Raw genomic sequence first — 13,247 nt, forward strand, 5'->3', positions numbered from 1 at the left:
ATTCTGGTAGGCCCAAATGACAAAAAATGGGGGGGGGCTCTTTAGGAATTAAGGGAGGCCTACAAGCCTTTCAGCCAACAGCCAACAAGAAAGAAAATGGAATACTCAGCCCTACAACCAGAAAAAAAAGAATTCAGCCACCCAGTGGGTTTGGAAGATGATATTTTCCCAGTCAAGCATCCAAGGCACCTCTATCCTAGCTAATATCTCAATATATAGGACTCGACTACACCATGCGCAGACCCACGTAAACTGTCACAACAATACATGTGGGTTGTTTCAGGCTAGTAAATTCAAGGTCATCTGTTATGCAGCAACAGATAACTAATCGAGTTAGCTAACATGCTTAGCCTCTTCCACAATGCATATTCCATCTAAAATAACAGATATGAAGAACTGAAACTGCAATCATTATTTAATGGAAGAAACACATTTAAAAAAGGGAAAGGGAGGGGCACCTGGGTGGCTCAGTGGGTTGAGCCTCTGCCTTGGGCTCCGGTCATGATCCTGGGGTCCTGGGATTGAGCCCCGCATCGGGCTCTCTGCTCAGCGGGGCGCCTGCTTCCTCCTCTCTCTCTGCCTGCCTCTCTGCCTGCTTGTGGTCTCTGTCAAATAAATAAATAAAATCTTTTTTTAAAAAGGGGGGGAAAGGGGGGACCCTATACTGGGAACATTCCCTTTCACGACTATATGAAGCTTCATACAAATCCCCAACACTGAACAGGCATATACATCCATCAGGCCTTTCAGGCCTCCCTAATATCAAGCCCATCAACCTTGGCATGGTCTCAACAATACACCTAAGTCATTTTACTTTCAGCAGCAAGAAAACAAACTGTCTATTTTAAAATAATTAACACATGAAAACTGTTGGTTTCCATCCATGTCTTGTGTGAGCCCTACATACCCAGATCTTTTCTAACTATTTTTTTGGTTTCGTTTTACCTTTTTTTTTTTTTTGGTCTAAATGAATACAGAAGGAAATGAGGGAAAGAAAAACAAAAAATAAAAGATCAAAATTAGGGTTTCAAAAACCAACTCAACACACTACACAGTTGATTACATCAATACCATAAAGGCAAAGTAAAGATAATTTTAAAATTGTTATTGTAAATTTGAAGAAATATTTTTGAAGCAGTCTATGTTAGCTAAAATTAAAATTATAGGGTCCAGCAATTCCCCAGGCCTAGTTCAATATCTACTCTATGATGACTAAAAGTCAGACTTTGTGTCCTTTGTAAAATAACTTCATTGCATGACTAACGTTTATGAAACACATACAATTATGTTGTTATAATGCGGGCTTTGTATTTAAAGCAAATAACCCAAGTACATGTACTTAACTATAGGCAACTTTAAGCTCCAGACACCAACTACAAAATAACTTTAAAATTTAAACGAGTAGACGGAACAGACGGACAAATTAAAGAAATAATGAACAAAGCACAAAAACCAGACTACCCTTTAGAGCTTTAGCCAAGTTCCTACTGGAAACATTCCCGAAAATCCATGCATACTATCAAAGTATGCTGAGAATACTTATTACCGCTCTCAATAAGCAAAAAGTGAGTGGCTCTAAAAAGAGCCTTTATATAGCCAAATATAGGAAAACTTTCACTTAGCGCTGGTGTACTTGGTGACGGCCTTGGTGCCCTCGGACACGGCGTGCTTGGCCAGCTCCCCGGGCAGCAGCAGGCGCACGGCCGTCTGGATCTCCCTGGACGTGATGGTCGAGCGCTTGTTGTAGTGCGCCAGGCGGGACGCCTCGCCCGCGATGCGCTCGAAGATGTCGTTGACGAACGAGTTCATGATGCCCATGGCCTTGGACGAGATGCCCGTGTCGGGGTGCACCTGCTTCAGCACCTTGTACACGTACACCGAGTAGCTCTCCTTGCGGCTGCGTTTGCGCTTCTTGCCGTCCTTCTTCTGCGCCTTGGTCACCGCCTTCTTGGAGCCCTTTTTGGGGGCTGGGGTAGATTTAGCAGTTTCCGGCATGGTAACCCCGAAGCTAGAGAAATAAAGAACCAAAAAAGAAAAAAAAAAAGAAAAAAGAAAAAAGAAAGGGGGGGGGAATTCCCGAATATTTATAACAAATATATGCAAACGAAGGTTCAAAAAGGTATGTTTTTCATTGGACCAAAACTGGCCAATAGCTTAACAGTATGTAAATTAGGAATACCAAACCCGGTTTTTTTATTGGACGAATGAACAAATGCTTTAAAGGCCTCCGATAGGTTTGTACTCTCTCTCTCTCTCTCTCTCTCTCTCTCTCTCTCTCTCTCTCTCCCCCTCCCTCCCTCCCCACCCCCCTCCCTCCTTCCCTCCTCTCTCCAGTCGTCCTTTAGCTTCTTTGGCTTCGTCTCAAATCGTCCAGGACTCCTCGAGTCTCTTCCAGCGAGAATCCCGAGATGCAGGACAGTCTTGTTAAGAAATCATCTCAAAAGAGACTCGATCGTCGCCGTCTTTTTCATCGTATCCCATTGCAAACTTTTCCTCAGGACATCTCCCCCGCAATTACACCCCGGCTGACATTTTGAATTCCTCAAAACCAAACAGCACAGGCCAGTCACCGGCATGAGTCACACCCGGTATTAAAGAGCCAGGGGCTCCGGGATACCGCAATTTTAAAACGTGAATCCTGAAGTAATGAAATTGTTCATGCCTTAACACCATTGTAGACGATGCTACAATGAACCAGATGTTTGCTGTAAGTATAACGAAACAGAACTCAAGAGATACTTAAAGGGGAATTTGCAAATAAGGAAAGGGAATACCACCCAGACGGAAACGGGGTAACCGCAGAAAATGGCGGATATTTTTAAGAGAAATTCTAAAGCACTTTCTCTTTCGAACATAATCTATTTTATCTATCTAAACAGAAGAAAATTTCGAAATTATGCGTAACGGTGATTAACGAGTTGCGAAGCACCATCGATGAAACAAGAAACTTAGAAATGAATTTTTGTTAAAGGGGGCTGGGAAGATGGCGACGAGTTGACATCGGCCAATCGGAAACGAGCGCGGATCCGCTGAGCCAATCACAGATCAGTCGTGCACTTCCGGAACCGGGCCTCCGAAGACTCCTGGGTCACCCACAATCCAATCAGAGCGAATCTGCTCCTGTATAAAAGGAGGGCCGAGGCGTTGTTCAGGCCCTTTTACATCTCAGTGAGGCCATGGCCCGCACGAAGCAGACGGCGCGCAAGTCGACGGGCGGCAAGGCCCCGCGCAAGCAGCTGGCCACCAAGGCGGCCCGCAAGAGCGCGCCGGCCACGGGCGGCGTGAAGAAGCCGCACCGCTACCGGCCCGGCACGGTGGCCCTGCGCGAGATCCGGCGCTACCAGAAGTCCACCGAGCTGCTGATCCGCAAGCTGCCGTTCCAGCGGCTGGTGCGCGAGATCGCGCAGGACTTCAAGACCGACCTGCGCTTCCAGAGCTCGGCCGTCATGGCGCTGCAGGAGGCGTGCGAGGCCTACCTCGTGGGGCTCTTCGAGGACACCAACCTCTGCGCCATCCACGCCAAGCGCGTCACCATCATGCCCAAGGACATCCAGCTGGCGCGCCGCATCCGCGGCGAGAGGGCCTAAATTTGACTTCCTGACAATATGCCTACTTTAAACCCAAAGGCTCTTTTCAGAGCCAACCACTTAATTCTAAGACAGATGCCGTGGCACTCAATGTATTTTTCCGTAAAGACCTAGCACCAACTAGGTGCAGTCCTGAAAGGCCTTTGAGGACCGGCGTATAATTAAGTTCTCTAAAAACTGGCAGTCTCCCGTAGGATTTCAAATACTAATTACAGTTTTACTTTAAACATATGCTTTTCTTTATTTTAAACACAGGTATAGTACATTTAGGTTTGGGTCTTCAGGTTTATTAGCTTTATCTTTACCTTTAGATACAGCTAATTTCATCTTTTGTATGGTGGATGTTTTCTTAGTTCTTGAATTCTATGTCCTCTTTTTGGGGCAGTTGCAAGAGTTGACCCGTTAGTGGCTTTTGGCAACTGGACAGAGCCTTCGACTAACAAGGCTTCCAGTTATCTGTCCCAGAGGTCGCCTTGTTGAACACGCACGACCCCAAGGGGCCAGAACACTTGGTCTGCCCTTTGCCGAACATAATCTGGGGCCCAACTCCCCAGCGACCGCCAGGACCTTGAGGAGGGTGATCAAAGATATACTCCAATGCCTTTTTATAGGGGGGCAACTCTTTGGTTATTAGCTGGGGTGGGGGGGGTGCTGTGGGTAAAGATCTCAGCTTTCCCTGCAGGCTTCTTGGCCTCCCTCTTTACCGGGGTCTCTAATACAGGCTAAGCAACCAAGGACAGCAGCTTGTATGGGGCTCAGAAAGTACCACTGGGAGTGAAGACAAAAGGATTCGGACCCCCTTTAGTGACACTTTCTTTGTTGTTGTTAAGATTTAATTTCGGTAATGTCTACACCCAGTTGTGGGCTGGCTGGAATTTACCACCCTGAGATGAAGATCAAGAGTCACATCCTTTGCTGACAAGCCAGCCAGCTGCCCCTTAACTGATATTCTTAAAAGAGGCTCTTTCAGTTTCCCTAAACTCTCTATATTATGCTTTAAATTAAATCTCATGAGAGTACCTCATATTTGTCACTAAAACATGACCATCCTTTAGAAGCTGGATAGTTTTCTTGCAGAAAATAATCTGTTCTCTATCCCTATAAGAAAAGTTTTCTGTTATTACTCATTAAACAGATAATCCTTTCCCATGGAAATAACAGGTTCCTCAGTTTTTAAACTGGTAGTCCAATAGAAAGGAAATTGGGAATTCTCTTCTGAAACGATTCAGGCAGTTATTTGGAAATGTAGAAGGATATTTGCTAATGGGGATACTGTATGCCATTTGGAAGGATTTCATCTATTTATATCCTTCAGGAAATTTAACTTTGGAGATGGGAGAAGTTATCCTTAACTATAGAATTAAGAGGCCTCTGTCAATTTTTTTTATGCGCCATTTCCCCCCAAAGGATCACAAAGGAAAGAGATTAGACAGGTGGTACATTTAACAGGGACAAAGCTGTAAATAAGGTACACAGACAAGTTAGCCATAGTGAGAAGTCCTGGAGGTTTTATGGAAGAAATATTTGTTCTTGGAACTCTGTCCGACATTGAGACTTGGGAACGTGGGAATAGGGATTCTAGGTCCCTATGGAAAAGAGTGTAGCTCTCCATAACTAAAAGCCCTGGAGTGTTGGATACTTGTGATGTTGGATAAAGACATTCATGCTGGACTGTGGTTTCCCAAATCCTGTACTGTCTTTAAGATTCTAGCACAGTCAGTTTTTTTAATGTGTATTTCTCTCTCACCAAATATTGGTTGTTAAGACATGAAGACATAGTGACCACAGAAAACATCTTGTCATATCATTAGATGCTATTTGGAAGGTCTAGAACATCTGGAATGGTCCTTTGTGTAAAACAAATGCTCAGAATTTTTTTTTTTTTTTTACTTAAATTGGAGTTTAGAGTAAAAAATTAGGGCGCCTGGCTGGCTCAGTCTGCTGTGCATCTGCCTTTAGCTCCGTTCATGATCCTGGAGTCCTGGGATCGAGTCCTGCTTCTGGCTCCCTGCTCCACAGGGAGCCTCCTTCTGCCTCTGCCTCTGCCTCTCTCTCTGTCTTTCATCAATAAATAAACAAAATACTTTAAAATAATAAAAAAATAAAATAAAAAATTATTGGAGAAAATGGGTGCCTACGTGGCTCAGTCCGTTAAATGTCAGCCTTTGGCTCAGGTCATGTCATGATCCCAGGGTCCTAGAATCAAGTCCTACATCAGGCTCCTTGCTCAGCACACAGTCTGCTTCTCCCTCTGCCTCTGCCCCTCACCCCTGCTCATGCTCTCTCTTATGAATAAAATCTTTTAAAAAATGGAGAAATAGGGGCACCTGAGTGGCTCAGTGGGTTAAAGCCTCTGCCTTCGGCTCAGGTCATGATCCCAAGGACCTGGGATTGAGCCCCACATCCAGCTCTCTGCTCGGCAGGGAGCCTGCTTCCCCCTCCCTCTCTGCCTGCCTCTCTGCCTACTTGTGATCTCTCTCTCTCTCTGTCAAATAAATAAATAAAATCTTTTAAAAAAATGGAGAAATAGATTACTGTATGGTACATTACTTATTACAGAAATTAAAGATTAATTGAGTTCATGTAATTTTAATATATAATTTTTCTAAGTAGAAATAAATTTAATGAGTGGGTCACAAATTGCCAGAAGTCAGGTATTAAGGCTCCAAAACATAAGGACAGTTCAATCACAATCTACTAATATTATCTATTAAATACAATTATTATTCTATTACTGCTTTACAGATAAGGAAACTGAAGAAGGTTTCAGGTAAGGGGTAGAGCCAAAACCTTTTCCATTAGGCATTACTATATTAAACAACAGCATCGACATAATACTCATCACTTATACCTGAGGGCTTTATTCTTAGGAAAAGCTGCCAGAGGAAGACTGACATCTTTATCTTAACTTTTTCATATCTGCTAAAGGAAATGGAATGATTTTGAAAATTTACAGAGTCCTATATGATTGTGAAGTTCTACTATACTATAATTATAACAGCCAGTTGCAAAAAGATAATACCAATGCACAACAATAAAAATATAACATGACCAAGGAAAATTTCTAGCCTTTCTGTTCACCATTCAAACGTACTCATGTTTAAGACACACACACACATGCACACGCACACACACACAATATTTTTTTTAATTTTAAAAGGTATACATTGAAATAGTAGTACTTGTTATCAAATTTTCTAAATAAATGATTATTTTATTGGAGAAGGATCACAAATATGATTCAGGTCACATTTCATATGTACCTACTGGTACACAAAGTTGTATATCCATTTCAGGCTAACATGGTTGCCTATGATGACTAAAAGTCAACACAATTCAGAAATTCCATTTCATTCTGCATTCCTGACCTACCACATCTGCCCATGGGTAAATATTGATATTTGATAGCAAGAGACTTTTTTACCATTAAAAACTGTAAATATTTTTGGTTTTCTTTTTGCAGTAGCCCCAACACGTGGGCAGCATACTTCAGAAAGTAAGGGAAATAATGTATAAGTCAAGCAAAAGGGAAGAGGGATGTAAAAGGGGCAGAGAAATTTATTATTCTTGGCTTCCCACATAGAAAAACAGAAAACAAAATTACTCAATCTGCTTAATATCTGGGGATAATCTCACCTATTGGACAGAATTAAAAACTCAGCCCATTCTAATGAGATAATCACTTCACTCCCGTCAGAATGGCTAAAACTAAAAAGATAAGAAACAACAGGTGTAGGCAAGAATGTGCAGAAAAAGGTGCACTGTCTCGTGCACTCATGCACTGTTGGTCAGGATGTGAACTGCCACAGCCACTGTGCAAAACACTATACAGCTTCCTCAAGCATTAAAAAGAGAATGAGACCCAATAATCACACTACTGAGTACCCAAAAACTATGAAAACATTAACTCAAAGGGATACCTGCACCCCTATGTTTATTGCAGCATTATTTACAATTGCCAAATTATGGAAGCAGCTCAAGTGTCCATCATCAGCTGATGAATGGATAAAGAAGAGGTGGTATAGATATAAACACAATGGTGGGGCACCTGGGTGGCTCAGTGGGTTAGGCCTCTGCCTTTGGCTCAGGTCATGATCTCAGGGTCCTGGAATCGAGCCCCACATTTGGCTCTCTGCTCAGCTGTGAGCCTGCTTCCCCTTCTCTCTGCCTGTTTGTGATCTATCTCTCTGTCAAATAAATAAATAAAATTACACACACACACACACACACACACACACACACAATGGAATATTACTCAGCCATAAAAAAAGAATACAATCTTGCCATTTGCAACAACTTGGACAGAGCTAGAGAGTAAGCGAAATAAGTCAGTCAAAGAAAGGCAAATACCATATGATCTCACTCATATGTGGAATTTAAGAAATGAAATAAAAGAGCAAAGTGGGGTGGGGAGGTAAGGAGAAACCAAGCAACAGACTCTTAACTATAAAGAACAAACTGATAGTAAACCAGAGGGGATTTGGTTAGGGGATGAGAGAAATAAGGGATGAGGATCAAAAAGTACACTTCTCATGATGGGAAAACAAAACAAAACAAACAAACAAACAAACCAAAAAATCCTCAGTCAATTAAAAACACACACTTAGAGAAGTGGGAAAATGAGACAAGAAGAATAACATGCTAAGGTTATATAACCTTATAACATAAGGTTATATTATAATTTCATTATAATTTAATTAAAGAAAAGAATAGGAGCATTATTAATTTGCCATTTATAATAATGGCACCCACCAGTTAAATATCATCAAAACACATATGAGAAGACTTTTTAATTAGGGGAATTTATTTATGGAGATGGAACTTGAAACGGAATTGGAAAGACTCTCCCAGGTAGAGACGAAAGAAGGAAATGGCAGGTGAACAATTTGTTTAAAAAAAAAAAAAAATGAAAACAAAGAAACAACTAAGGCATTGAAAAGTCAATGTGAGTTGTTACTACTGTTAATTAATGCAAGCAGAATGTATTATGATGAGAAAAGACTACAAAGACTACAAAATTCTCACTTGAACCAAAGGCCATGGGGAACCAGTGACTATTCCTAAGACATGTAACAGAATGACCAGAATTGAGAATTAAAGGCTGGAGCACTGGAATTAGGAAGCTGGTTAGGAAACAATATCATCCCAAGTATGAGAGGGGAAGGAGCATGCGAGAAAGGAGAAAATGTCAGTGGCCTAGACTCTTCAAACATCAACCTGATTTAGCGACTGACAGGAATAATCATTGCCTCGACTCAGTGCCGTGAATTCACTGGGCCTCCTCTAGCTGTAAGGAGTCAGGTGATTACTAAGCAGAAAGCAGAAAGCGGTTCCTTGAGCCTGGTCCTAAAATTTACTTGTGCCTCAGACCTACGCCATGTGCGTAAGTACCCTCCTGCCTTTAAGAAAATTTGAACATGTGCTTCCCACTTGCCATGCTAAGACAACCGGTGGATCGATTGATACTGACTGGTTGACTGATTGCTTGGGTTGTGCGGCTCAGAGAGAACTACCCACACAGGCTCCTGTCTGAGGTCTTGCCATCCTCAAGTACCAATCTATTGGGTTTTTCTAAACCTGGGGTTTTGCCACTATGGTTGGTGGGATCATCTTTGTGCAGCAAAAAAGTATCAGAAACCCAAGCTTGAGTATTTCAAGAGACCCTCATAGGGAGACCATCCTAGGGATGTGACTAAATGATGACTGGGAATGAGTTTCCTGCTCCCTCATCTTCCTGGTATAGAACACAGATGTCTTTAGTCTTCTTGACTCATGATGTGACTGTAACAAAAGTCTGACAAAAGTTTGGGGAGATGGAAAAAGACTGGAATAAGTTCTAATGCCCTTGAAAACAAAAGCCTGTCCAAGGGAAAGGAATTTGAATACTAATTTACACAGACCACAGAGTAAAACTAAGTCACTGACTGAATCATGTTTAAAATTGTGTCTGATGCATTCCAAAGGCCTTGTGAATTAGATAACTCACAAAGGGCCTAAAACAGAATCATATGCTTCTACTACCTTCCTGGACAAGCCTAAAAAAGAAACCAAGAACTCCACGCCTTCGGTACTTCACATAGTAGATGGGGCGCAGCATAAAGAAACAGACCCTAGGAACAAAGAAACTTGAATTGCAGTCCCAGGTCCACCATTTACAGGCAAGGCAACATTGTTCATTTCATTTCGCTAAACCATAATTTTCTTAATTATGAAACAAGCATTTTAACTCTGCCTAAGGCAAATGCTATATAGGGAGGGGATCAGAGTGTTCTGCAAAGTGGAAGGAACTACTGAGAAATTCCATAGTCATTTTGACCACTCAGTGAACACCGCATCGTGCCATAATTCTCTTATTCCTCATTGTTCTCCATCAGAAGTCTAGTGCTCTCTTTCTGGGTATAAGAGAGCTCACAGGTCCCTTGCCCCTTATCTTTGTGCTCCACACAAACTCTTGTCTTCAAAAAGATTCCTTTGAGTAAATATATTTTGCATTCCCTCCATTTATCCAGATCTCATTCTCAAATAAGCCACTGCCATAAAGGTTTTTGGACTCTTAATGGAAAGAAGACATTAGGGTTTGCAAGTTCAATTGGGAAAAACCAAACTCCTACTCCGAAGAGCTAGAAAGATACTCACAGGCTATAGCACCTGTAGTGCGAAAGTTTAAGTAGTCAATTTCAATACGTTATTAACCAATAAGCATGGGAGAGGGATGCTATAAACAAAGAAATTAAGTGAAAGGGAATTTAAACTATGAGGTATCTCTGTTCCACTGGAGGTATCTCTGCTCACCAGTCTATGACTTCTTTCCTACTATATTCGAATAGTCTGGGGAAACCTATAGTCACCTTCTCAATATGTAAAGCATACAGGGTAAGAAAGCAACATTAAAACTGTTATCAAAGTGTATTTCATTAAAGTATGTGCATATAATAATGTTTCATTAAGAGCAGATATAACTAGAAGAAGCAGGTAAAATAATGAACGTCAATGTCAAGAGTTCGGAATAAGTGTAAACTTTATTTCAATACCTCTGCAGTACTCAAGTGATGAGAAAGCATCTGTGCTTACCAGTTGCAAGGAGCATGGCTGCACGTTCCCAGTCCCCCGAGGTTTTTCAAAACCTCTGAAAAAGCCACAGGCACTTGCAAAATCCATTGTGATTAGCAGCCTACACACACAATTGAAGGAAATGCTAAACAACATTTATACTTTATGAAAATAAAAACAAAATGATTCCCCATCCAGGTTTACAGACCCATAATGATCTGAAGGGCTCAAATTTTTGCCAAGATTTCCCAGTAAAATTAAGTGGGCTTCCCTGAAATAAGAAATAAAAATAAAAAGACCTCAGCCCTGGGAACAAAACATCCGGATCAACCCATCTAGGACCCATTTATTTTGGCCTGGTCACCTCAACTCCTGGAACTTTCTAGCCAAACACAAAAGAGAAATTTTTCTTTTATCGTTTCTCTTTACCTATTCCTTGCATATTCGGCAGAAATATTCCACAGCCAACCACGGCCCCCTGGAACCTCTCAACAATCTAGGGGAAGGGATCTGGCAGAGAGGATAAATTATAAGCCATCAGAGGTGACGTTTATCTTGTTTTCTATTCCTTAGAATCAGGGTTGTAAATAATTATGCAGCTTTAGCGATGAATAGCGTGAACAGCCCCCCAAAAGAGGACTCCATGTGATCACGGAAAAGAATTCAAGATTCTCTATTGCTTCACAATATACACAACTTCTAATATCTCAACCTCTAATTGGTGAACTATTTTCTTTCTGTAAAGCACACGTAAGCCAAGCGTACCTTTGATTGGCTAACGCTCAACAGCCGCCGCAAACCAATGGGAAAGGAAATCTTACCGAACAGCCAGACTTCGGCAACCTCTTCCACAGACTACCTCGAGAATTACACTTTCTTCTCTAAAATGTCCGGACGCGGCAAGCAGGGCGGCAAGGCGCGCGCCAAGGCCAAGACGCGCTCGTCGCGGGCGGGTCTGCAGTTCCCGGTGGGCCGCGTGCACCGGCTGCTGCGCAAGGGCAACTACTCGGAGCGGGTCGGGGCCGGCGCGCCGGTGTACCTGGCGGCCGTGCTCGAGTACCTGACGGCCGAGATCCTGGAGCTGGCGGGCAACGCGGCGCGCGACAACAAGAAGACGCGCATCATCCCGCGCCACCTGCAGCTGGCCATCCGCAACGACGAGGAGCTCAACAAGCTGCTGGGCCGCGTCACCATCGCGCAGGGCGGCGTGCTGCCCAACATCCAGGCCGTGCTGCTGCCCAAGAAGACCGAGAGCCACCACAAGGCCAAGGGGAAGTGAAGGCTTTTAACAGTTATTTCTTCCCACCCAAAGGCTCTTTTCAGAGCCACCAAATTGCTCCTACGAGAACTGTGACCCGACTTGGCTAGAATCCAGCTATTTCCGGCAAAGCGGTCCGGTGCGCACTGTAAAAGGACCCGTCGCTTTAAGTGAAAGCCAATCAGACGCAGGCGGTAATTTTGAAAAAGCTCCGGGGACTGGGAACGCGCAAAGGTGCTACATACAGAGAAAGCGACAACAGGACTGACTTACTAGTTAGTTACTAAGCTCTTTTGCCTGATAGCAGTGGGTGGCTCTGAAAAGAGCCTTTGAGATTTCCAAAGCAGAACATCCCGCTACAATTTTTACTTCTTCTTAGGCGCCGCCTTCTTCCCCTTTGCCGCCTTGGGCTTGGCTGTTTTAGGCTTGGCCGCCTTGGGCTTCGGAGCTTTGGCCTTGGCCGGGCTCTTGGCCGCCTTCTTGGGCTTGGCCGCCTTGGCCTTCTTCGGACTCTTGGCCACTTTCTTGGCGACAGCCGCCGCCGCGGGCTTCTTGGCCTTCTTGGGGGTCTTCTTGGCGCTCTTCTTGGGGGCGCTGGCCCCCGCGGCCTTCTTGGGCTTCTTGGCCGCCCCGGCCGCCTTCTTGGGCTTGGCCGCGCCCGCCTTCTTGGCCTTGGGCTTGGCCTCGCCGGAGGCCGCCTTCTTGTTGAGCTTGAAGGAGCCCGAGGCGCCGGTGCCCTTGGTCTGCACCAGGGTGCCCTTGCTCACCAGGCTCTTGAGGCCCAGCTTGATGCGGCTGTTGTTCTTCTCCACGTCGTAGCCGGCGGCCGCCAGCGCCTTCTTGAGCGCCGCCAGGGACACGCCGCTGCGCTCCTTGGACGCGGCGACGGCCTTGGTGATGAGCTCGGACACCGGGGGCCCGGACGCCTTGCGCTTGGCGGCAGCGACACCCGTTTTCTTCGCCTTCTTCTTCACAGGTGTTTTCTCTGCAGGTGCGGGAGCAGCAGGAGCAGCTGGCGCGGTCTCCGACATCTTCCTGCTTTGCCAACAAAGACAAAAGTGCGCTCAAACTGTCAGAACGGCGTGGCCGGGAGCCCGGAGGCCGCGGCTTTATATAGAGAGCGGCTGAGTGATGATTGGTCGCCTGCGCCGTGCGCCGCGCTGCTCAGAAGGGCTCCTCCGCTCTGCGGTGTGGCTGTGTTTCTTTCCCCTCGAAAAAGAAGGAAAATGTAAGAAATCCGGGCATGAAATAATTAGAAATTTGGGGGAAATGGATCCAAGAGTCTTCGGGCTTCATTCCTGCCGTATTTGCTATACCTAGTTTCAAAACCAGTACCCTGAAACTTTCCCGAT

The 13,247-nt window shown here is 44.3% G+C and overlaps 4 protein-coding genes across 4 annotated transcripts; 2 read left to right on the top strand and 2 right to left on the bottom strand.

Moving 5' to 3' along the window:
- Positions 1-960: 960 nt before the first annotated feature.
- Positions 961-12,166, bottom strand: LOC308344641 (histone H2B type 1-K-like). Its single transcript, XM_080806368.1, has 2 exons — positions 11,459-12,166; positions 961-2,008 (listed from the first exon to the last, which is right to left on the bottom strand). Exon 2 carries the CDS (start codon positions 1,993-1,995, stop codon positions 1,615-1,617), a length of 381 nt encoding a protein of 126 aa, XP_080662494.1. The 5' UTR covers positions 1,996-2,008; positions 11,459-12,166; the 3' UTR covers positions 961-1,614.
- Positions 3,177-3,587, top strand: LOC308343995 (histone H3.1; the record flags this gene model as incomplete). Its single annotated transcript, XM_080805281.1, has 1 exon — positions 3,177-3,587. One exon carries the CDS (start codon positions 3,177-3,179, stop codon positions 3,585-3,587), a length of 411 nt encoding a protein of 136 aa, XP_080661407.1.
- Positions 10,595-11,916, top strand: LOC308344640 (histone H2A type 1-B-like; the record flags this gene model as incomplete). The annotated part of the gene is made up of 1 exon (XM_080806367.1): positions 10,595-11,916. The coding sequence occupies exon 1, from the start codon at positions 11,440-11,442 to the stop codon at positions 11,914-11,916; it is 477 nt and encodes a 158-aa protein (XP_080662493.1). The 5' UTR covers positions 10,595-11,439.
- Positions 12,167-12,260: 94 nt separating the features above from the next.
- On the bottom strand, positions 12,261-12,926 carry LOC308344639 (histone H1.3-like; the record flags this gene model as incomplete). Its single annotated transcript, XM_080806366.1, has 1 exon — positions 12,261-12,926. One exon carries the CDS (start codon positions 12,924-12,926, stop codon positions 12,261-12,263), a length of 666 nt encoding a protein of 221 aa, XP_080662492.1.
- Positions 12,927-13,247: the final 321 nt, after the last annotated feature.

The sequence above is a fragment of the Martes martes genome (assembly GCF_963455335.1).
Source record: "Martes martes genome assembly, chromosome: 6".
In the NCBI taxonomy this organism is placed as follows: Eukaryota; Metazoa; Chordata; class Mammalia; order Carnivora; family Mustelidae; genus Martes; species Martes martes.

What these genes read in the sequence shown, in the direction of transcription:
- LOC308344641 (XM_080806368.1), bottom strand. Translation starts at nt 1,995, where the DNA reads ATGCCGGAAACTGCTAAATCTACCCCAGCCCCCAAAAAGGGCTCCAAG.